Below are 24835 nucleotides of genomic sequence, written 5' to 3' on the forward strand. Positions count from 1 at the left end.
ATCAACAATTCAGTCCCTCTACTACTTAGTGAGTTGTTTAAGTATCAGTAAATAATAATTCACTAATAGCCTGTTCCAATGTGTACCACACAAATCACTGCACTGCACAGTGGCTACAGCCAGAACTCTTTATGTGTGCTTCTTCCACACTTTCGCAGTTCAAGTGCTGGTCCCTGTTTCTGCCACTGGCATTGATTTTTCACACAAGTTATACATAAAGAATTTTATTTGTTGATTTGTTTTATTTTCTTATTGTTTATAATTAGTCAGGATAGTAATTACACATGCCACCCACACACTTTAATCAAATACTACAATGAATAGTATCTAAAATTGAAAGATCACACTGCAAAGTATAACAACTTTGATAGTAATTCTTCATTAACTGCTGAACATTATTCATCTCCTTACTGTATACACTTCTGAAACTTACAATTTTGTATTTATTCAAAACAAAATAAAAATTCTAATTTAGTTCTTATAGACTTCATTGGCTTTCTTTAAAATTGCCAACATAACACACTCGCCCAGGATTTGAAAGATGAACTGTCAAGTACACTTGTCTTGAAAAGACTTTGTTACAAGTGGAACACTGATATTTAGTCACATGGAATTTGTTATTATGTCGAGATAAAGATGCCTGAAATTTAAATACTTTTCCACAGATATTACAGTGAAAATTGTGCCTGATATTCATTGAGCAGTCTGAAGTTTCATATTCTTTGTCCAGAAGTTCTTCCTCTGTGTTATTTTGCATGTTGGTGAAAATAACAACAATTTCATTATTTCTATCAGACTCATGCATTACTCCAACTTTTGAGATGTAGTTTGAATCTCCGTCACATCTGTCTGCACTAACTGTATTCATACCACAAGTGTAAAATTTTATAAATTCATTTCTTCTTCCCTTTTTTGTGGGCTTTATTGTATCTTGATCTTGATTTTGAGGATCTTCAAGTAATGTGCAATGCCTGATATTTTCAGAATTCAGAGAAGCCTTATCTAAAGGTGAATTCATCTGTTTGGCTTTCTGGCACACTGAATTATATTTTGGTTCAGACACTTGCAGCTGATCATTGTAATTACTGTCATTGTTATAATATTCACTCTCGGATTCGTTAATTGGAGGAGAATAGTCTGAAACAGATAAAGGTGAAGAAAAATCAAAGGTAATCATGTAAGAATACGAAACACTGTATCTGATTCCATAGTGATGACATTGTAAAATACATGGAAACTTGTCATATCTGGATATACATCATTCTATGAGCACTTTGTTAGATACTAAAAATTACATCAATTGTTATAAGCTGTGTAATGTGACAATTTATATTAGAGAATTCTGATCATAAAAAGCATTTCACATAATTAAATTTGTACTTAAGAAATATTTTTAAAAAGCATTGTAAATTATTAAAAATGTGTAGTGTGTGTTGTTAGCAACTAATGTCTTTTTACTTACTGTGCACATTTAGTATAGTAGGAGGCATAATTAATTAAATTTTTAGAGAATTTGGATGGTCATAGGGCACCAAATTTATTACACAGAGCTGCCATCTCTGCCAGCAACAACAGCTCTATCTCAGTTGGGCATTGAGTCTGACCAGGCTTGGATGACAACTGCAAGTACCACTTTAACTTTGTGCCATAATTCATTGCTTGTAGTATCTTGCATATGGTGTTCCTGACGCCAATGACCAAATGTTTTCAATAGATGGGAGATCTGAAGAACTTGTTTACCAGGAATACTGTACAACACACTCGGTATCAAGTATGACCAGGACAGCACGGGCAACATATAGTCTTGCATTATTTTGTTGAAGGGTAATATCACAGAGACATTGATGACAAGGTGAAGGCACTGGCCTTAGGGTGTCAGATATGTAGCAGATCCTGTCCAAATTACCAGCTATACAAACCAGAGATAATCATATAGTGTATCAGCAGTACCCTGCAGCATTACACAAGGTGTGTGGATCCATATAACAGTGAAGAATCAAGAATGCAATATCGGAATGTCCATTCTCCTCAGAGCCTCAGCTCACAGCTATATCTATTGTGATGCTGTACACAGAACTGGGAATCATCTGGAAAGATGATGTGGTGCCCCTCATCTGTACAGTCATCATTTGGTGTGCAACTGTTGGTGCATCTGTCTCTGTGTTACATTGTCAAGTGATACCACAACAATTGCATAGTGTTCCAGGTGTCATCACACAACCATGTGGATATTTGTCTTACAGCAAAAAAGCTCATTTCCTGACTCAAAGTATATGATATGGATGTATGATTCTGCAATATGTCTGTCCTTGCCAGCACTGAATCCTGCATGCCATTGAATAAGGCCTTCCTAAACCCACCAATCCCAAATTTGCATGACAAATTATGGGATCCCTATCAACACAAGCAGCAATACTGTGGAACAATACACTGCAGACTTGACTGACCACAATCTTGCTGCTGTCAGATTCAAACATGTGGTAGTAGACATTTCTCCTATTTAAATGAGGAACAAGACAATCTTCTCACAAACAACCAACATATAAATGAAGTTTCTGAATGAGAAACCCATTGCTAATTCTTTCCTTGTCTACAGAATCGAGATGATGTTTCTCTCACCTACTTTGGATAGTTTTCCTTAAATACTAATAATCTACATACTCAACATGTTGCATGCTCTTCATACCAATTTGACATTTGTTGCATGCTATCTTCATGGTGCTACAGCCATGGTCAGCAGTGTGGTATCTTTCCCATCATGGATTACATACACCTCAGTCATTGTAAATGTTTATTCTGCATCTGAATCTGTGCTCTACAAACCTCTATGACGTACATGGCAGAGAGCAGGTGTGGCTTGGCAGTAAAGGCTCTGAGGCAGAGCTGCCCCAAAACATGCATTAAAATAAATTTCTCAGTAATGTATTTCAAAATTTAAATAACCAGAGAGCATTTCACATATTTCCTACACAGATTTAAGTAATGCCAGTCAACATTTTTAGAACTGTTGATGTCTGATTTCACATGGTGTTTTTCGAATAGGTAGTAGCTAGTCTTACAGCTGTGCCTTGAATTCCTGCTTAGCTCTATATAGTAGAGGTTTGGGTGTGTGGTTTCCTCAGAGTGCAGCTCTTCTGGGCGTCTGGTGTTTCGGCCTAAGTGCGCCCTACCAACCTGCACTTAATTTTCATCTTCCACTGCTTGCATCAAAAGGAAATGAACAGAGTTCCTGAAACTTTGCTATCAAATCACTGTCTCTGTATCCCTATTATGAGTTGATACATCTTTAATCAACATTTAGTATTACTGTTTTGGTAGTTTTTGAAGTGTTGGCAGAAGCGCCAACACTGTGTTGCTAGAGGAGGCCGAAGTGCACGCTTTTAAGCTCACGCAGATTGGCGTGAGGTCTGGAACAGTTAAGGGAATTAATAGTAGCAAATAAAGTACGTAGTTGATGTAATACTTAACTTTAATCCATAATTGGTGAACATTGGTCTGACGGTACAGGCATCACAATATATATAGCAAAGGATTATGGCGCCTTGCTAGGTCGTAGCAAATGACGTAGCTGAAGGCTATGCTAACTATCGTCTCGGCTAATGAGAGCGTATTTGTCAGTGAACCTTTCCTAGCAAAGTCGGCTGTACAACTGGGCCGAGTGCCAGGACTTCTCTCTAGACCTGCCGTGTGGTGGCGCTCGGTCTGCAATCACTGACAGTGGCGACACACGGGTCCGACGTATATACTACCGGACCACAGCCGATTTAAAGGCTACCACCTAGCAAGTGTGGTGTCTGGCGGTGACACCACAGTTTTAGACAGTTTTTCTGTTTCTGCCATTAGCTATTCTATCCAATGTTGGAATATGTTTGCCAATGTCTCACCGGAGTGCACTATAGTAGTATGGTAACAGAAGTATCACCACCTAGTGAGAATTTCGTGAATGATTAAAGGAAAAAGCGTGCAAAATATACACCTTGTATTAAATATGTCCCATTATCCTAGTTTCCTTGCTTGCTGACTGCAGGTAACATGCATTTTGTAAGTGTATTATGCATGAGTTTAGAGAGTCTTCTTTCTTGTGAATAACAGCAGCATACCAACTGTTCGAAAATGACAGAATATGAATTCAATATGTAATTTATCATGCAAAAGTTTGTGACATGTGGTTAGGATGAAAGTGAAAGAACTTGCTGCAGCCAGATTCGATATAGACATTAATTGAGAACAAAACAGCGTAAATCCAAGCAAGGGTACACACGCAATTTTAACAGAGCAACATACAATGCAGCTGAGTGGTTGTGTGGACTGTATGATTTAAAATGCATATTTTTGTGATACACAAGTGTAAATATGACAAATATAGTCTGCACATTTGCATGGAAATTGTTCAGGTTGGTCATGTCAACCAATCAATCAAAAGTTCCATGACATCATGGAAACATCACTGTTACATCACGCAAAGTCATAAATACTGTGGTTTGAGTGTACAAAACATTAAACATCTGAAGTTTAGAAATGAAAATACCAAAAACTACAAGCATGCAATGACGCTAACATATGCCACATTAAAGATTTCTCCAAAATGTGCCTTTTATTATGATTTGTTGTGGTAAGCCATCGGGAAATGTGCCACTGGGGGATAAATAAGCTACATTACCTATAGATTTTATTTTGGAGTTAGCTTTTGATGTTACTCAGATATTGATTATGAAACAGAAAGAAGATACAGTATGTAAACATTTGGTTAGTGTGATATTGCCACCCCCATTCTGCTGAATTCATGGTTGTGGTGACAGACTAATCCATAGCATAACCTGACGTCTAGGTTACTTCTGCTCAGTAAATGTCACAGCCTTCCCCACTAGGGAGACCACAAGCTCTACCGGGTAGAGATTATGCCATATTGTACCAATTATTAGGGCATTTTGCCATTCCATTCACATATGGAACATGAGATGAATGATTGAATGAATGCCACTGTGCATGCTATAATTAATCTAATCTTGTCCTCTCAATCCCTGAGAGAGTGAGAAGTAGAGGGTTGTAGCATATTCCTAGAGTATCATTTAAAGCAAGTTCTTGAAATTTTGTATGAGGGATTTCTCAGTATAGTTTATATCTATCTTCAAGAGTCTGCCAGTTCTGTTCTTTCCACATCTCTGGAACACTCTCCCAGGGATGAAACAAATCTGTGATGATTCATGCTGCCCTTCTCTGTATACACTCAATGTCCCCTGTCAGTCCTATTTGGTATGGGCTCCACACACTTGATCAATATTCTGGGATGGTCCACACGAGCAATTTTTAATCCATCTCCTTTGTAAACTGATTGCATTTCCCTAGTATTCTACCAATAAAACAAAGCCTGTCACCCACATTACCCTCAACTGAGCCTCTAAAACTGTTCTGTTTCATACTTCTACAGTGTTACACCCAGGTATCTGTATGAATTGACTGATTACAGCTGTGACTCATTAATCCTATAGCCATAGGATACTACGTTCTTCTCATTTTGTGAAGTGTACAGTATTACATTTCTGAAAATTTACAGCAAGTTGCTAATCTTTGCATCACTTTGTAATCCTTTCAAGCTCTGATTGACTGTTTGTGGAGTTTCTTTCTGACTGTACTTCATTACAGATAACTGCATTGCCTGTGAAAAGTCTGAGGTTACTTTTAATATTGACCACAAGATAGTTAATACGTAACATGAACAGCAAGGACCCAATGTCTTCTCCAGGGCAGACCCAAAGTTACATCTGCATCATTGCTGACTCTCCATCCAAGGTAACATGACATGTCCTTACCAGGAAATTCTGAACCCACTTACAAATTTCACTTGGTACCCCATACAACGGTACTTTGAAAGTAAGCATAGATGTGACATTGAGTCAAATGCTGTTTGTAAACTGAGAAATACTGCATTTACCTGACTGCCGTGACCAATGGCTTTCATTATGTCATGTGAGAGAAGTGAGGATCAGTTTTATATGATCGATGTTAGTAAAACCCTGCTGGCTGGCACATAGTAGGTCAAGCTCCTCGAGGTACCTAATTATGCTTAAACTCAGTATGTTCTAAGAATCTACAACAAATGAATTTCAAGGATGCTGGATGGTAATTTCATGGGTAACTTCTGCTATCCTTCTTGTAGACATGTATGACCTGTGCTTTCTTCCAACAACTGGGCATGGTTTTTTATTTGAGGGATCTACAGCAGATTGTAGTTAGAGAAGGTGCAAACCTGGTCACTATTTCAGGATAGAAACTCATAGAGAATCCATTGGGCCCTGGAGTTTTGTTCATTTTTAACAATCTCAACTGTTTCTCAACACCACTGACATTAATATTTATTTTACTCATCCTGTCAGTGTTCTGAGAATTAAATTTGAAAAATTCTCCTTGGGTTTCCTTTTGTAAAGGAAGTTTGAAAACAGAGTTAATCATTACTTCTCTCAATGTACTACCCACAGTTTTGGTTCCTGTCTCAACTGTGAGTAACGGGACATTAACTGTGGTGCAACTAGTAGCCTTTGCACACGAATCTCAACATTGTATCAATAAGTGTGTGCATTTGATTTCTTTGTTATAGTAATTATGAAAAATTTTTTCAAATCTGTATTGGCCACTGCCCAAAACAATTTGTAAATTTTTTGTGGGGAACATGGGGGCTATGTAAGTAGGCTGTTTAGGTTTTTATATTGGTAACGCCACGTAGTGCTCTGTATGAATATCACCGGCTGTGCAGTGTGCAGTCTGTGGCTAGTTTGCATTGTTGTTGGCCATTGTAGTGCTGGGCAGCTGGATGTGAACAGCGCATAGCGTTGCGAAGTTGGAGGTGAGCCACCAGCAGTGGTGGATGTGGGGAGAGAAATGGTGGAGTTTTGAAATTTGTAAGACTGGATGTCATGAACTGCTATGTATATTATGATTTTTCAACACTATTAAGGTAAATACATTGTTTGTTCTCTATTAAAATCTTTCATTTGCTAACTATGCCTATTAGTAGTTATGCCTTCCGTAGTTTGAGTCTTTTATTTAGCTGGCAGTAGTGGCGCTGGCTGTATTGCAGTAGTTCAAGTAACCAAGATTTCTGTGAGGTAAGTGATTTGTGAAAGGTATAGGTTAATGTCAGTCAGGGCCATTCTTTTGTAGGGATTTTTGAAAGTCAGATTGCGTTGCGCCAAAAATATTGTGTGTCAGTTTAAGCACAATCATGTATAATTTTTCTAAGGAGACATTTCATAGACAAAAAAATGCAATTTGGCAAAGCAAGCAGCAATATTACAACTAATATAAGGCAATGAACAGCAAACAAGAAAAATAAATCAGTAAAACTGGCTTAACAGAGTAATGTAAAGTGAATTTTAGTAGCACTATGCATAGCAAACAGCAGCAGCAAATGCAATAACTTATATCTAAACATGACATAGCTCAAGCAGAAAAAAATTACAGTAAAAATGGCCATGTTTAATACCTATGTCACATCTTAACACTAGAGTGATGCATCACAAAAACTTACTCTGCAAGAAAGTTACCAAGTCATTAAAAAAATTATTTATGCAATTCCTGTGAGGGGAAATGTCTATTTGTGCTCTCATTTCTAAGAAAGTATATCATAAACGTATTCTTTACTGGGTCTGTAGGCAGAAAATAGTGATATTAGTACATCTATTAAATTTTATAATAACCAATGCTGCAGTGCAGCTAGAAACTAGATATTAAAGAAAATGAGCAAATATGTACAAAGGAAGGCATGAAACATCATTCATTAGCCATATGGCATTTCATAAGGTAGTAAAAAAAATCTCTCAACTAGAAAGACAGTAGTCATAATCAGGTGTATATACACAAAAATATTTCTCGTCATTCTGAGGGGCTGTATGGGTTTGACAGGTACTGATTCTTGTGCAACATGTCTTCAAAATATTTCACAAGACTGGAAAATGCAGATTGTTCGAAATGTTTCATCATTATGATGCTATGTTTTACTCGGTCTTGTGTAGTTTGAGACCAATATGCTGAGAGGAAGGCATGGTAAAATTCTCCTTCACTGTGACAATTGTGAATGACCGATCGCACTCTTTCAGCTGGTTCATTCTCTAAGTAGCCACACATAAATTCTAATCTGTGCTCTAATGACCAGTTGGGAGGAAAAAAAATGAGAGAATTGATGGAGCCACGCTTGTGGATGAATGTCATTGCCAGAATTCTTAAATGTTTTGAACTTACGTGTAGTAATGAACAGCTTATAGTCAAAATCATCGTGTCGGCGAGTAGCATATCGGTCATTGTTACGTTGTGTCGGCGGTTCCATCTCAAAATTCGGTGCACCTTGCCAATTTCTTTCATAATTTCCGAAATGCCCTGTGTTTTTATTTTGTGGCTTTTCCGTATTTCTAAGTTCCTCTTCCTGTGTTGGAGCGCGAGTGTCCTCTGAAATATGTAATTTTTGTATTACTTGTGCCAACTGATCTTGTACTTCCTGGATTTCTCTTTTGTATTGTGTATTAATTTGATTCTGATTTTGTTCGAATTTATTAATTTGTTCATACTCTTCTGTGTCAGTGATGGCTACAGGTCTTGTGTCATTCAGATCATCATCTACCTTTGCAGATAAGTTAGTGAACTGATCCGAAAGTTTGGCTACTTTCTCCAATAGTGTACTTATTTCCTCAGTGTGTTTTTCTGAACCAAGTTTCAGAGTGTCCATTTGTGTTGAAATCGTATCTACTGTGTTCTTTAAATTTTCCTGAGTTTTTGCAAGTAGCGTAACCGAATCGGTAGATGCAACTGAATCAATTTTAGCCCACAAGGTCTCATGATTTTCATGAACAACGGTTTGCAGTTCTTTTATGGCTGCTTCGTGATTCTGTAATGCATTTTCATGCCACGAAAATATAGGTTGAAAATGCTCACAAATTTGTGTTTTTACATCATTACAGACTTTTCGACATTTCGATTCAATGTTATGTAACTCAGTAGTTAAATCTTCACATGTTTGTTCAAGTGTGGTGTCTAACTTTTGAAGCTTTTGCTGTGTTTGTCTTTGATTTTGTTCCATTGTGTCTAACTGTTGCTGTGTTTGTCTCTGGTGTTGTTCCATTGTGTCTAACTGTTGCTGTGTTTGTCTCTGGTGTTGTTCCATTGTGTCTAACTTTTGAAGCTTTTGTCCCATTTGTTGCATTAATTGTAATAACAATGCACTGGTGTCTGAAACATGTTCCTCAGTGCTATTCGGCAATGCATTTGAACTGCCAATATTCGCATTTTGAAAAGCAGAAAATATGTCTTGGCTTATTTGAGAAAACGGCAAGGATGCAAAACCTGAATCTACAGTATTTGCAAGATTGTGTCCTGTCATTTCGGATTCCTGAGGGAAGCTGTTGCCGACCGAACGATCGATAATGCTTCCCTGTTCACTAATTGTTTCACTGCCTACACCATTATTTGCAGCCCGCTCCATTTCCCTATGTACAATTACCAAATTACTACTTTGAACATTAGTTAATTCATTACATGGTGGTGCTAACACACTGTTTTCGTCTTCACTGTCATTTCTCAGTTTACTTTGGAGCCTAGTATTACGTTTTTCACACGCCATTATTGTCACAATATTTCACACGTCAACATAGAAAAGCACAATTTGAAGAGCAAAATAAGAAAACACATTAACATAGCATTGAAAATAATATCTCATTAATTGCAAGCGCAGCTGCAAAATACTTGGTGCAAATCTACATGCATGCCACAACTGTTTTACTGTACAAGAATGAAAACTACAACTACAAAGGAAATTCTCTCTATGATCATGTGCTAGCAATAAACAATAGCTACACTAATTACACAAACTACAAGAACAAAATCAGAAGATTCCAGTGGGGTATCCTCAGCTAAGGGTCAACATATGAAACGTCCCCTTAGAAAAATTGTACATGACTGTCCTTAAACTGACACACAATATTTTTAGCGCAATGCAATCTGACTTTCAAAAATCCCTACAAAAGAATGGCCCTGACTAACATTAACCTATACCTTTCACAAATCACTTACCTCACAAAAATCTTGGTTACTCGAACTACTGCAATACAGCCAGCGCCACTACTGCCAGCTAAATAAATGATTCAAACTACGGAAGGCACAAACTACTGATAGGTATAGTTAGCAAATGAAAGATTTTAATAGAGAACAAACAATGTATTTACCTTAATAGTGTTGAAAAATCATAATATACATAGCAGTTCATGACATCCAGTCTTACAAATTTCAAAACTCCGCCATTTCTCTCCCCACATCCACCACTGCTGGTGGCTCACCTCCAACTGCGCAACGCTATGTGCTGTTCACATCCAGCTGCCCAACACTACAATGGCCAACAACAATGCAAACTAGCCACAGACTGCACACAGCACAGCCAGTGATTTTCATACAGAGCGCTACGTGGTGTTACCAATATAAAAACGTAAACAGCCTACTTACACTAGTAGCCTTTACACACGACCAGAATTTCTTTTGGATTTGCAAGACATCTTTCGACAGTATTCTGTTTTGGTAGCCAGCAAAGGCTTCATGTATTGCTTTCTTGAGAGTCAAATGTGTTTCATTAAGCATCTCTCGATCTATAACCCAATGATTTGTTTCACACCAATTATGCAGCACTCTCTGCTTCTTCAAAGTTTCTTTATGCTCATTGTTACCATGGAAGTTCCCCTCCATCATTAACTGTTTTATTTGGTACATATCAATCCCATGCATGATCAACTATTCTTTTAAATGTGTGTGATAGGTAATTTAAATGACAACTTCCTCAATTGTCACTGATATCAGTTTCAATGTGAGCATCCCCAAAGAGGTCTGGTCTATTTGTTGCCATTAGAGCTAATATATTTTTATCATGGGTGGGGTTCGAAACTACCTGTTCTAAGTAGTTTTCAGAGAAGGTATTTAGTAATGTTTCACAGGATGTCTTGTGATGCCCCACCACTTTCAAAACTGCAATTATCCCACTTGATTGTTGGATGTTTAAAGACATCTTCAGTGATTACAGTATAATTGGGGAACATATTGAGATATTCGCTATTTTTGACTTCATTAAAACAGCAAATACGAGTAGTTAATACTTTCAGCCAGAAGGCAAATACTTGTTTGAAAATAATGATTAATGTATAATGAGGAGTCGCATGGCGACTGTGGAATTTTCTAAATAATGCAATTCGTCGTCTTTGGGCGGCAAACAGAAAAATACGGATAGATATACGATCCTTCACTATTTTGTTCGCTGGAGAACAAGTGAAGCCTTGAGCGCTAAAAAGACTTGTACTGTTTTTCTCAAGTAAGACGGACGCAGATCTGTGGCAGTCTGATCTCATTTTTTACTAAATGTATAAAAACGTGTTATGTTTAAGTTTGAGTGAAGTGTAAAGAACTGTTATAACTTACCGTGACGACGCACGAGCGACTCAAAGAAGACAATGGCTATATAAAAGAGCGCTCAGTGGACATGATACGGACATAAAAATCTACCGTCATTGTAGTACTAAGCTTAAGGTACGAAATGTTTTAGTTTATAATAAATATTTGTTCCGGGAATACTGAATCATTTAGCAGTGCTCATTCCTATTATCTCCTCAGTATTATTTTCATTTTAATTATGCATTTTGCTAATATTACAGACGCCAAGATCAGCAGTCCAATGTGCGTGTTACATTGATAAAAAGAAAACTGTTTTATCGTCTTCTTGCATCAGCTTTAATATTAAATTTCCTTTTGTGTGATGTTACAGTTGTTTTTGCGCACTTAAGAACTTTCTGGTCCATTAGGAAATTGTTTTGTCATAACAATAACTTCACAACCGGGTATGATCGTATCTACGATCATGAAGTAATTAGAAAGACGATAACGCAATTTCTTAATCAATAGCACGCTAGTTGAGACTGCCTCAAGCCACGCGAAACTGCAAGTAGAAACTATTCACATCTCATAATGCAATATTTTATGACAATGGTCAATCCATGATTCTTACGCCAATTGCGATTGATAAAACAGTAAGCTAAATCTCAATTTCCAACTTTCCATTGAATAACAACATCACTTTTATTTTGTAACATCACACTTGGCGCCCGAACAGGGACTTGACCAAAAATTAGTTCAAATACTTGGAAAATTTTCTATGTGCTTTTGTTAATAAATGTTCTGTCGTTTCATGTACACATCATCTCTCTGTGAGAATGACGTAAAATATGCTGGTCAATAACGCAGTTTAATTACCGAGAGAAAAGAAAAGAAAAGAGACGTGAATTTGCTGAGACAACATAGCGGTAATCAAGTCATCAAAAAGTAAGTCAGAATTTTGCATACGCAGTGTAGTGCTTCAGTAGCAACGTTGCTTTTCCAAGTCGATCCACATCCTTTCTATCTCCTTCCCGCTATAGAAAATCTGCTTTATTTCATCTTTCAAAGTAAAATTATTCGTAGTCTGATAATAGAAATTATTTCTCCCCATTGTTAGTATAGCTGTATTACATTTTCAACATGGAGGATAGTGTGTGCAATTTGCAGTGAAGAGCATCTTCATTCATTTGTCTGAAACGTTTAGGTTCCATCTTGTCTTCTCGCCAGATAGAATTTCATTTGTTGCTCACGCGAGAGTGGTGCTCTTAGCGGACTCACCACGTCACTGACAAACGACGAAAGCCTTGCGTAGCACGTGGTTTACTGACGAAAATGGCAGATAGTAAACAGAGGCAGGTGACAACAGGAGACGGGAGTGAAGACGTTAATAGTATCCCATACCCTTTACGATCGCGAACGGTAGGTTCCCGTGTGGAAACTGAACTAACCATGTCTGTAACAGGGGAAAGTGACCCTAAAGTCCAAATTCTTCCCGCTGCAGCTACAAATGACCTCGGTGCGTTAATGGAAATGCTGAAACAACAGTTTGACGCAGTAAATGAGACTATAAAAACACAAAATGAGACTGTTAACGCCCGATTAGATGCTGTAAGCGAATCATTAAAAACACAGCTAGGCACAATCAAAACAGATCTGCGTAAAGAAATTACGGCTGAATTAAATACCCATTTGGGTGAAGTGCAAACTAAGATCAGTGATCAAATTCAGAAAATGCAGAAACAGGTGAAAAGTGAAATAGCTGAAGTATCTGGAACATTAAACACAAAAATTCAGGCAGCTACCAAAGAAATAAACTCAGTTAGACATGCAGTATCTGACATTGAAGGTGTAGTGGAGGATCTGTCGAGGCAGATAGACTCAATCAATATTGAAGAACAGGTTAAGAGCACCGTGAAAGCACACACGGAGGCATTGTCGGAACACTACGGTGAATGGATAAAGGGTAAAGATATTTTTATCGAAAAGAAGGTCAGGGAGGAGCTTAGGGAGACTGTCAAGGATGTAACTTATGAAATCTTAGCTGCTCCTGGTAAGTCTGGAGACACAGTGGTTTCTGAATTGGGACAGATTCGGAGGACACTTACACGGGATCTTCCCGAGTGGAAGCAGCAAGTAGTGGACGAAGTCAGAATGCTGAGAAACTGGGTAGAAAATCCGCACACGCATACGCAAACTATAGGGAACAACTCTTTAGACGGTGACGAATGTCAGTCAACTCCTTATCGTTCACCGCCTGATTACATGCAAAACAACAGTCCTGTTGAGTCCCGAGTAGGGAAAATAAATGATCCGCCCACAATCGTGAGTTTAATGAAAGAGGAAAGTGTGATTAAGCATCGCACTTTTCCTGTTTTTCATCCGCAGAAGCGAGAAATACACCTCATCGTGTTCCTAAAGAATTTTTCCGGCATATTTCCCAGGAGCTGGACAGACAGACGGCGTATTCAGTTCGTCACTGGCTTTATTTCTGGTGATGCAGCATTATGGGGAACGGAAATGGTAGACACGTGTAGGAATTATGAAGAGTTTGAGAAAATGTTCTTGGCAAAATTTTGGAGTAATGGGGTACAGCAAAGATTAAGGAAGGAGGTGTATAGTGCGGAAATTTTCAATGAGAAGCATGGAAGTCTCCGGCGATACTTCGAGAAGTATCTAGCAAAAATTAAATTCTGGGATTCTCCGATTTCTTCCAAGGACGTAATTATGATTCTCAAAAGCAAACTCCCTGTGTCTATTAGAGAGAAACTAGTAAATGTGTCCGAAGAAGACACGGATGCATTCCTTTCTGTGCTGGATTCCTTAGATTTAATTAGCGAGGATGTGCACTCCAAGGTTGGCAGCGGCAAATTCTTCCCTGGCAGCCAGCAGAATGCATCGCACGCGGACAACAATGCGCCGAAGGAGAGAGCGAGCTACTGCGACCGCTGTTGCCAACCTGACAGCCGTTATGAAAACGCAAACGGCAATAACTTTAAACGGAAGCAGAAAACCAATTACAGTAATCAGCAGAGATACCACCCAATTTACAACCACCAGGTACAACATCAGTACGGAAACCCACCCTTTAATTCTGCGCCTGAGCAGTATGGAAATTCTCCACAAACGATTGGTAATTTTTCAAATGGACCAGTGTACAATCAAAGTTATAGGTCGAAAAATAGCAAGTGGCATGGGCAAGGCGGAGGCCACCCAGCACATCAGAACAACTTTTCACAGAATAGAGGACCGCGGAACAATTTTCAAACGGTACCAAATGCGAACTTTCCTTCACAAGGAAATGATTCTGCCGGCAACCAAAAGATCGGGCGACAGCAGCCGTCTCAAGTATTTTATTCACAAGTGAATGCACCCAGTGGATTTTACCCCTCTACACCGGCATTTGTACCACATAACCAGCACCAATATGAAACGGAACAAACACTTAAGGCCATGAATGACAAACAGGTTAAACATCCTGCGGAAAATTAGAGGCAGCACCTTTCAGCCTCCTAGAGGTCGCTGCCAGTTCCAGTGGGGGTACTAACGAATACTCTGATTCTGAGTATGTTAATGCGATACGGTACGACCATGAGACCGACTTACGAGATGACCTTGCACCTGACCTAGAAGCTCAAGACATTAATGACATCTATGATGAACAGGTCCAGGCTTCGATTAAGATTTCTATTGCCAACATTCCTGTCACAGCCATTGTTGATACAGGAGCAAACATCAATGTGATGTCATCATGTCTCTTCAGACAGGTGTCTTCTGTTTCAAAAGTTTTATCATTGCCGATTCAGAGCCACTCCATATCGGGAGCGATTGGTCCATTGAAACAGAGAGTTAGTTTACAGACACAGCCTCAACTGCAGATAGCATCTGTTTTGGTTTCTTACCTCTTGCGTACTGGAAATTTCCTTGTGTGAACTGTTCATGATAAGTATTGTGTTGAACAGCGCACTGACTACATAGTAACGGCTACTACATGTAAACTTTAAGTATTAAATGCTATGTATGAAAAAATTGTTTATAGTGATGGACATTGAACTGATATTTCTTCAACAAGCTGAAGCAGGAAATTGGGGTTGCACCAAGAATTTCAATTTAATTTTAAGTTAGTATTAAGAAAAAAAAGTGCTTGCGAGGCGATTGCCCGGAGCTATATAAATATGTAAAGGTGAGAAATGGAGAAGGATGCGTAAATAAGCACTTCTCTCAAGGTACAAGAAGATAGATTTATTTTTAGTAATGTAAGTACTTGAAGTTCTGTTGTAAAAGCCCAAATTACCTGCTTAAAAAAAAAAAAAAAAAAAGAAAATGGTACATGTTCAAACACTCCAGACAGTGGACAGGAGTAGAAGAAAGAGCTTAAAGTTCAGTTAAAGTGTGCTGTTAAATGGAAAAACAAGTGGTAACCCGCATGTGTTCACGCAAGGAGACAATAAGCTGTAGTAAACTAAGTTAGGTGAAATACAGTACAAATAGAGGCAAACCATGAAGCATCAATAATGTAGCGTAAGTACTCCACGAGGCAATTAATTGCTATGAAAGTAAACTATTTCCCTGTGATCTGAGCCCAATGTAAAGATTATATGAGGAATGTTAGCTGATGAATTGATTTCTGTAGAATCAAGGTACTAAATAACCACACAGCAAGCTCCCTGTATCATAAATAAGTCCAAGTAAAGATCGTCAGAAGATTGTAGTGTAATCTAGCGACCATTCAATACCCTAATTGAAGGCTAATCTAAAGAACAAGCAATTCAGTGATATTTAAACTTAATACTGACTATAACCAGAGTAAGACGTAGAAGTAGCAAAGCATGCTGTAATGAAAGAGGTTGAAATTTATATATGTGCCTATGTTTATTATGATAATTTTATTTACATGCAGATTTTATTGCAAAAATGTCTCCTAAGACACTCCTCTTATGAAATCCATTTTCCTTGTGCCCGTTCCTTTTGATCCTGGTTCATTAACCCAGACCAAGGGTCGACTTGTAAAAGGCACGTGTGCTTCGAGGCAAAGCAGTGCTTATGAGAAATGAGACACGTAGCGTGATGAACTTCGCTAGCTTTGGTAATGTTTGTTATGGACCGGTTGCGTAAACCCAGTGAACTGTCGGTAATTCCATTCATACGAAAAATAGTAGACACGCGTTACCCTTTTTTTTTAACAGAGAACGATTGCTGAGTACATGAAGCGAAGAGGGAGACCTATTGTTATCCAGTCTGCCCTCAAATACAAAAAAAAGAAATTTGGCAAAAAAAAAAAAAAAAAAAAAAAAAAAAAAGAGAAAAAAAAGATTCAGCGTTAAATGCGTACTCGTTAAGTAGTAGATATGCTGCGTGGCAGTAGAAAATGATCTTGGGTGCACTAAAGAATAAATGCAACGAGTGTCCTGTGAGCCTCATGGGAGGCAGTTGACAGAGAAGTATGGAGGCAGCTTCAGTGTCTGGCTCCTCCGATGGAAAACGCGAGCGAGGTGTTTGTATCGATGCACTCGTGTGATACGAAGTTCACAAAAAAAAAAGGAGCACTCGACGACCAGCAGCTCTGTTACAGCCTGAGCGCGAACGGATACTGAGTGTTGGAGCTCACGCAACACTGTGCAGCCGCTGTGAGTGGCTGACGTGTGGGTGACGAAACAATCCAAACTTTAAACTGCTAACCGCCATGACTTCCATCGTACATACTGGAGGAAAGACATTTGTACACTTGTGTGACTACATCTTCATATGTAAATTAAGCGATTTTCTTGAGTTGAAGTTAAGATGAGTGAGAAGTAGATTGTTAGATTACTCAGACCTTAAAGCCATTAATACCGGCACTCCTGAACACTGCTAAAATGAATTATAATCCTGTCTCTTGATGGACAAAGAAAATGAATGTGCACTATAGGAAGACCCTAAACTCCAGACCAGTCCCGATCCTTAACAAATGTATCAAATAGGTTATAAGTTATACTAATAATTTTCCACTTCTTCTGTTTCATATTGTAAATAAAAACCCGGGAAGCCGCATGAATTCCTGGCACCACAGCGGAAAGGACAGATGTACTGCATGATGAACGCCGTAGACAGCTAACACAGAAAGTGAAAGCATCACGAAGTGTAGTGCTACGTTATTAAACTGTAATTGAACCACAATGAGTCAACATGCTCGAACATTGTCCACTCTAGTTTAGTGAAAATAAGCACTGACTGTACTCATGTATTAGTTGTTAAGCTCAAGAGAAAATAATTTCTGAATTCTATCCCCTGAAGAGCGAAATGAACGTTCACTTATTGTTATAAGCAAATATGGACCAAACTTAAAAATGCACATAAATGTTAGTCTTGGTATTATGGAATGAAGTGACTGATGAACAAAGAATGAAAAACTTAATTTTGAAAAATGATAAATATCTGATATATGTTTATAAATGTAATTTCAATTTAAGTACATAGTACGCCAGTAACATTATGTAAATGTCACACCAAAAATCACGAATATCTCATGAGGACATGAGGATCGAGGTAATCCTTCGGCATTCCCTCTCTCCTCATGGGAGGCAATGAGATATTCGCTATTTTTGACTTCATTAAAACAGCAAATACGAGTAGTTAATACTTTCAGCCAGAAGGCAAATACTTGTTTGAAAATAATGATTAATGTATAATGAGGAGTCGCATGGCGACTGTGGAATTTTCTAAATAATGCAATTCGTCGTCTTTGGGCGGCAAACAGAAAAATACGGATAGATATACGATCCTTCACTATTTTGTTCGCTGGAGAACAAGTGAAGCCTTGAGCGCTAAAAAGACTTGTACTGTTTTTCTCAAGTAAGACGGACGCAGATCTGTGGCAGTCTGATCTCATTTTTTACTAAATGTATAAAAACGTGTTATGTTTAAGTTTGAGTGAAGTGTAAAGAACTGTTATAACTTACCGTGACGACGCACGAGCGACTCAAAGAAGACAATGGCTATATAAAAGAGCGCTCAGTGGACATGATACGGACATAAAAATCTACCGTCATTGTAGTACTAAGCTTAAGGTACGAAATGTTTTAGTTTATAATAAATATTTGTTCCGGGAATACTGAATCATTTAGCAGTGCTCATTCCTATTATCTCCTCAGTATTATTTTCATTTTAATTATGCATTTTGCTAATATTACAGACGCCAAGATCAGCAGTCCAATGTGCGTGTTACATTGATAAAAAGAAAACTGTTTTATCGTCTTCTTGCATCAGCTTTAATATTGAATTTCCTTTTGTGTGATGTTACAGTTGTTTTTGCGCACTTAAGAACTTTCTGGTCCATTAGGAAATTGTTTTGTCATAACAATAACTTCACAACCGGGTATGATCGTATCTACGATCATGAAGTAATTAGAAAGACGATAACGCAATTTCTTAATCAATAGCACGCTAGTTGAGACTGCCTCAAGCCACGCGAAACTGCAAGTAGAAACTATTCACATCTCATAATGCAATATTTTATGACAATGGTCAATCCATGATTCTTACGCCAATTGCGATTGATAAAACAGTAAGCTAAATCTCAATTTCCAACTTTCCATTGAATAACAACATCACTTTTATTTTGTAACATCACAATATGTACAAGAGACCTGAGGGTTTCTCTAAAGTTTTAAGTGACATTAGGAGGTGAGTCTGGTGGACAACAAAAGGATCCAGTTATAATTTTATGGCACCCCTGATACTGAGACTTGCCTAACCAGTTTCACATGTGGCTTCAATTTCTATCTTGGTAGATTTGAGTTCTTTGTCTACTGCAATAAATATACCACCTGTTTTCCAGTTGCCTATCCTTTTGATATACAATTCAGTTTTTCCCAAAAATCCCACTGATGTCAGATTCAAGTTTTAATCAGCTTTCTATACCTAGTATTTTGTGTGCTTTACTGCTTTTTAGGAGTGATTCAAATTCTGGAACATTATTGTGAATACTTCAGCTGTTAGCCACTAGAATTTTAATACTCTCTCCTGTGGAGGACTTTTTTTTTGGATCTTACACTGCTACTTCTGGGTCTCCTCTACAACTATCATTATCTGGACTGGATGGTTCATTCAAACCCAGAGGGCAATGATCATTTTGGGAGACAAATGCTGCAGAAAGTGAGCTTTGTTGAAACTGAGCAATACTTCTCTGCCAGTCATAGGAACGATCCAAGTATGACTTTGGAACCCAGACGACAGGCATCATTTGCTCCAATGTGCTCTGCAATATGTAGTAGGTTGCACTCAGTTCCCCTAATGGTTGGCTGAACAGCCTCTTCAACAAGCAGGCATATACACTGAGTGCACATAGTGTTCTTTCCCACCGTTTGCTGCCATTGTTCCCTCAGTAACTGTCTCACAAAATTGCCTTTTCATCCCATTGAATGAGGCCCACAGGCAAAGCCAATGAGTGCACATGCTGTTCCTTCCCACCCTTTGCTGCCATTTTGGTGATGGGTAACGTCATGTTTGAACTGCTGACAACTAGCCCCTTTGTATTTACCTCCCCTTGGCGCAGGACACAGCACTTTTGCCAATATGTAAAGTAAGTCTCACTGGATCTGTTTTAGTTTTGGTGAATGAGGTCTCCTTGGACTTGTTGGTTAAGGGGATGGATATAACATTCTGAGTCCTCCCTTGTCCCCATTACTCCTTCACAGGCTACCTGGACCTACCATTGACACATTACTTGTCTACTTGACCACATTTACAGGATGTGCACTGATAACCATGCAGTTGAACACCCCACAAACCAAACATCATCATCATCATCATCATCAATATTTACAGGAGAGGATAGTATCTGAGGTACCATTGGTGTCTCTGGTACAGAATATCAGTAGCCCTTCCAACACACCCATTCATAACTTCCAACACACCCATTCATAACAGTTTCCAGTTGCTTTATAGTAGTCAGGTTGATGTGCAGCTGGTTTCGAACAGAAACTAACTCATCCCATGTCTGAGAACAGAAAATACAGTTGGGCTACATTGTACCTAGGGTAATATTTCGCAGAACAGTAATTAAATAACTGTAAATTAGTCTCGTTGATTCTTTTTTTAATACAGGATTTGAATATGACTCAATAATTCACAGAACTCTTATTATATAACTTTAAATTAAGTTTGTTGATTTTTTTAAAGCTATGATTGTTACCAATAGCCTTTTAGAGATAAAGCAACTTGCAGCCAAGATGAGATATGTATTATGCCAACAGAAAAACTTGATGTAAAATTGACTCTTTTTCTGAAACATTTTTCATATCATGGTTATTAACAAATTCTATAATAGATTTAATTTACTATAAACATGCCTGTTGAAAGAGAAGACCAATATGACATGATGTGTCAGTTAACTGCAGCAACAGTAAATCACAAATGATGATTTCTTACAAAGTAGGTTATGCCCAATTTCAAAAATATTTGTTTGCAAAAATCCCAAAATTCTCAGAAGTATATCTTTTTCGAATAAAGATATAATTAAATTAAGGAAGTATTAACTTTGAAAGAGGATATTGTACCCAAAGGTTTCTAAAGCACACAAGTAATATCTAGGATTGATATAGTACACATTATATCAAGACACAAGCACAATTTTGATACAATAAACATAACACAAGTGTGAATTTTGTTACAGCCAACACAAAAAAAGTTTAAATTTTATGTCAAACTTTGGACCTAAGTTTTCAAGACAGTTTTATCTCATACACATGATTTTACTCAGACACAATGGAAATACCAGAAGTTGGCTTATATACGTAAGTATAAGTAAATAAATGTGTGAATTATATATATATATAAAATGGAAGGAAACATTCCACGTGGGAAAAATTATATATAAAAACAAAGATGAGGTGACTTACCGAACAAAAGCGCTGGCAGGTCGATAGACACACAAACAAACACAAACATACACACAAAATTCAAGCTTTCGCAACAAACTTGCCTCATCAGGAAAGAGGGAAGGAGAGGGGAAGACGAAAGGAAGTGGGTTTTAAGGGAGAGGGTAAGGAGTCATTCCAATCCCGGGAGCGGAAAGACTTACCTTAGGGGGAAAAAAGGACAGGTATTCACTCGCACACACGCACATATCCATCCACACATACAGACACAAGCAGACATATTTAAAGACAAAGAGTTTGGGCAGAGATGTCAGTCGAGGCAGAAGTGTAGAGGCAAAGAAGTTGTTGAAAGACAGGTGAGGTATGAGTGGCGGCAACTTGAAATTAGCAGAGATTGAGGCCTGGCGGATGACGAGAAGAGAGGATATACTGAAGGGCAAGTTCCCATCTCCGGAGTTCGGATAGGTTGGTGTTGGTGGGAAGTATCCAGATAACCCGGACGGTGTAACACTGTGCCAAGATGTGCTGGCTGTGCACCAAGGCATGTTTAGCCACAGGGTGATCCTCATTACCAACAAACACTGTCCATTCACATGAATGGACACAGGCAGACAGTGGACTGGATAATTATCTTGTCCCTCCCTCCAGGAAGCATACCCCTGAATGTAGTGGCATGGCGTGTACGCTTGATAGCACAGATGGTTAAGAATGTGTTCTGTGTATGTTTGTTAACTTTCTTAAGAATCACTGATGTTGTTGTCAGTTGCTCACTGCTCACTGCCTTTCCAATTCAATGAGCAGCAAACTTTCTTCATACTGTTAGCTGTCTTCTTATATGGAAAATAATTACTGAGGTTCACTGGATTGATTGCTTTTACTTCTGTGCATGAAATCACATTGGAGAGATCCCTGTTGAGAGGCTGGATTCTTGAAGAAGGGCAGGAGGTTTGTCAGTAGATATATGGGCAACAGTGCTGTCAAAGCAGAGCTACTAAACACAGCCTTCTGAAATGCCTTCACAAACGAAGATGAAGTAAATATTCCAGAATTTGAATTGAGAACAGCTGCAAACATGAGTAACGTAGAAGTAAATATCAAATATCCTCGGAGTTGTGAAGCAACTTAAATCACTTACTAAAAACAATTCATCTGGTCCAGACTGTATACCAATTAGGTTCCTTTTGGAGTATGCTGATGCATTAGCTCCATACTTAACAATCATATACAACCATTCGCTCGATGAAAGATCCGTACCCATAGACTGGAAAGTTGCACAGGTCACACCAATATTCAAGAAAGGTAGTAGGATTAATCCACTAAATTACAGGCCCATATTATTAACGTCATTATGCAGCAGGACTTTGGAACATATGTTGTGTTTGAACATTATGAATTACCTCAAAGAAAATGGTCAATTGACACACAGTCAACATGGGTTTAGAAAACATCGTTCTTGTGAAACACAACTAGCTCTTTATTCACATGAAGTGGTGAGTGCTATTGACAAGGGATTTCAGATTGGTTCTGTATTTTTGGAAGGCTTTTCACATGGTACCACACAAGCAGCTCATAGTGAAATTGCGTGCTTATGGAATATCGTCTCAGTTATGTGACTCAATTTGTGATTTCCTGTCAGAGAGGTCACAGTTTGTAGTACATCTACATCTACATTTATACTCTGCAAGCCTCCCAATGGTGTGTGGGGGAGGGAAAGTTGCACAGGTCACACCAATATTCAAGAAAGGTAGTAGGATTAATCCACTAAATTACTGTGCAACTGTAACTGATGGAAAGTCATCGAGTAAAACAGAAGTGATTTCTGGCATTCCACAAGGTTAGTGTTACAGGCCCTTTGCTGTTTCTTATCTATATAAATGTCCATCCCCGGTAGCTGAGTGGTCAATCCAATGGGCCCGGGTTCGATTCCCAGCTGGGTCGGAGATTTTCTCCGCTCAGGGACTGGGTGTTGTGTTGTCCTAATCATCATCATTTCATCCCCATCAACGTGCAAGTCGCCGAAGTGGCGCCAAATCGAAAGACTTGCACCAGGCGAATGGTCTACACGACGGGAGGCCCTCATCACATGACATTTCATTTCATCTATATAAATGATTTGGGAGACAATCTGAAGAGTTGTCTTCGGTTGTTTGCAGATGACGTTGTCGTTTATTGACTATAAAGTCATCAGAAGATTAAAACAAACTGCAAAATGATTTAGAAAAGATATCTGAATGGTGTGAAAAGTAGCAGTTGACCCTAAATAACAAAAAGTGTGAGGTCATCCACATGAGTGCTAAAAGGAACTCGTTAAACTTCGGTTACACCATAAATCAGTCTAATCTAAAAGCTGAAAATTCAATGAAATACCTATGTATTACAATTACAAACAACTTAAATTAGTAGGAACGCATAGAAAATGTATTGGAAAGGCTGACCAAAGATTGTGTTTTATTGGCAGGACACTTAGAAAATGTAACAGATCTACTAAGGAAACTGCCTACACTACACTTGTCTGTCCTCCTTTAGAATACAGCTGTGCGGTGTGGGATCCTTACCAGATAGGGCTGATGGAATACATCAAAAAAGTTTAAAGAAAGGCAGCATGTTTTGTATTATTGCAAAATGTGGGAGAGAGAGTCACTGAAATGATACACGATTTGGGCTGGACATCATTAAAAGAAAGTTGTTTTTCGTTACGACGGAATCTTCTCATGAAATTCCAGTCACCAACTTTCTCCTCCAAATGCGAAAATATTTTGTTGACACCAACCTACATAGGGAGGAATCATCACCATGATAAAATCAGGGAAATCAGAGCTCGTACGGAAAGTTATAGGTGTTCATTCTTTCCGCACGCTATACGAGATTGGAATAATAGAGAATTGTGAAGGTGGTTTGATGAACTCTCTGCCAGGCACTTAAATGTGATTTGCAGAGTATCCACGTAGATGTAGATGTAGAACAGTCAGGATATTCGTCTGAAGAGGGCCTTATAACATTAGCCAATATGGACGTCCGATGTCGGTACTATGAATGGCCAACTGCAATGAGAAAACAGCCATTATATTTCTCAATGTCATGTGGCTGTCCCATATCATTTAATAATGATACCATCCACCTGGAGTAAATTATACTGGAGATAACATAGTTTTCACTTTGAATCACCAGGGAGGGAATATTTAGGAAGATGTTTTCATTCTGGTGTTTTATGGGTCAGAGTATGAAATGTTAGATCCCTCAATCATGTAGATACAATGCAGAATTTGAAAGAGAAATGTATAGATCAAAGTTATATGCAGCAGGAATCTGTGAAGTGCAATGGTAGAATGAAAAGAATTTCTGGTCAGCTGAATTCTGAGTTATCAACACAAAAATTAAATAGGAGTAATGCGTGGGGGGGGGTGGGGGGGGGTGGGGGGCGGGCGTATAATAATGTAATAATGAAAAGAAGGGCAATGTCAAGGAAGGAGCTTCATGTGCACAGCATCAGCAGTTCCATTAGCACCTGGGAACTTGCCAAAAAGAGCTATGGTGAAATTTATTAAGCGAAAGGGTTGTGGAGGACTGTCAAAGAGGAACCTGCCATG

The 24835-nt window shown here is 38.4% G+C and overlaps 1 protein-coding gene across 1 annotated transcript in view; it reads right to left on the bottom strand.

Annotated features, from left to right (window-relative positions):
• Nucleotides 1–432: 432 nt before the first annotated feature.
• Nucleotides 433–24835, bottom strand: part of LOC124709924 (protein tramtrack, beta isoform-like) — a 420548-nt gene continuing 396145 nt past the window's right edge. The window contains 1 exon segment of the mRNA XM_047240883.1: nucleotides 433–1137. Within this exon segment, the coding sequence (XP_047096839.1) occupies nucleotides 488–1137 (650 nt within the window). The 3' untranslated portion in view covers nucleotides 433–487.

Source organism: Schistocerca piceifrons, chromosome 1 (assembly GCF_021461385.2).
Source record: "Schistocerca piceifrons isolate TAMUIC-IGC-003096 chromosome 1, iqSchPice1.1, whole genome shotgun sequence".
NCBI lineage: Eukaryota > Metazoa > Arthropoda > Insecta > Orthoptera > Acrididae > Schistocerca > Schistocerca piceifrons.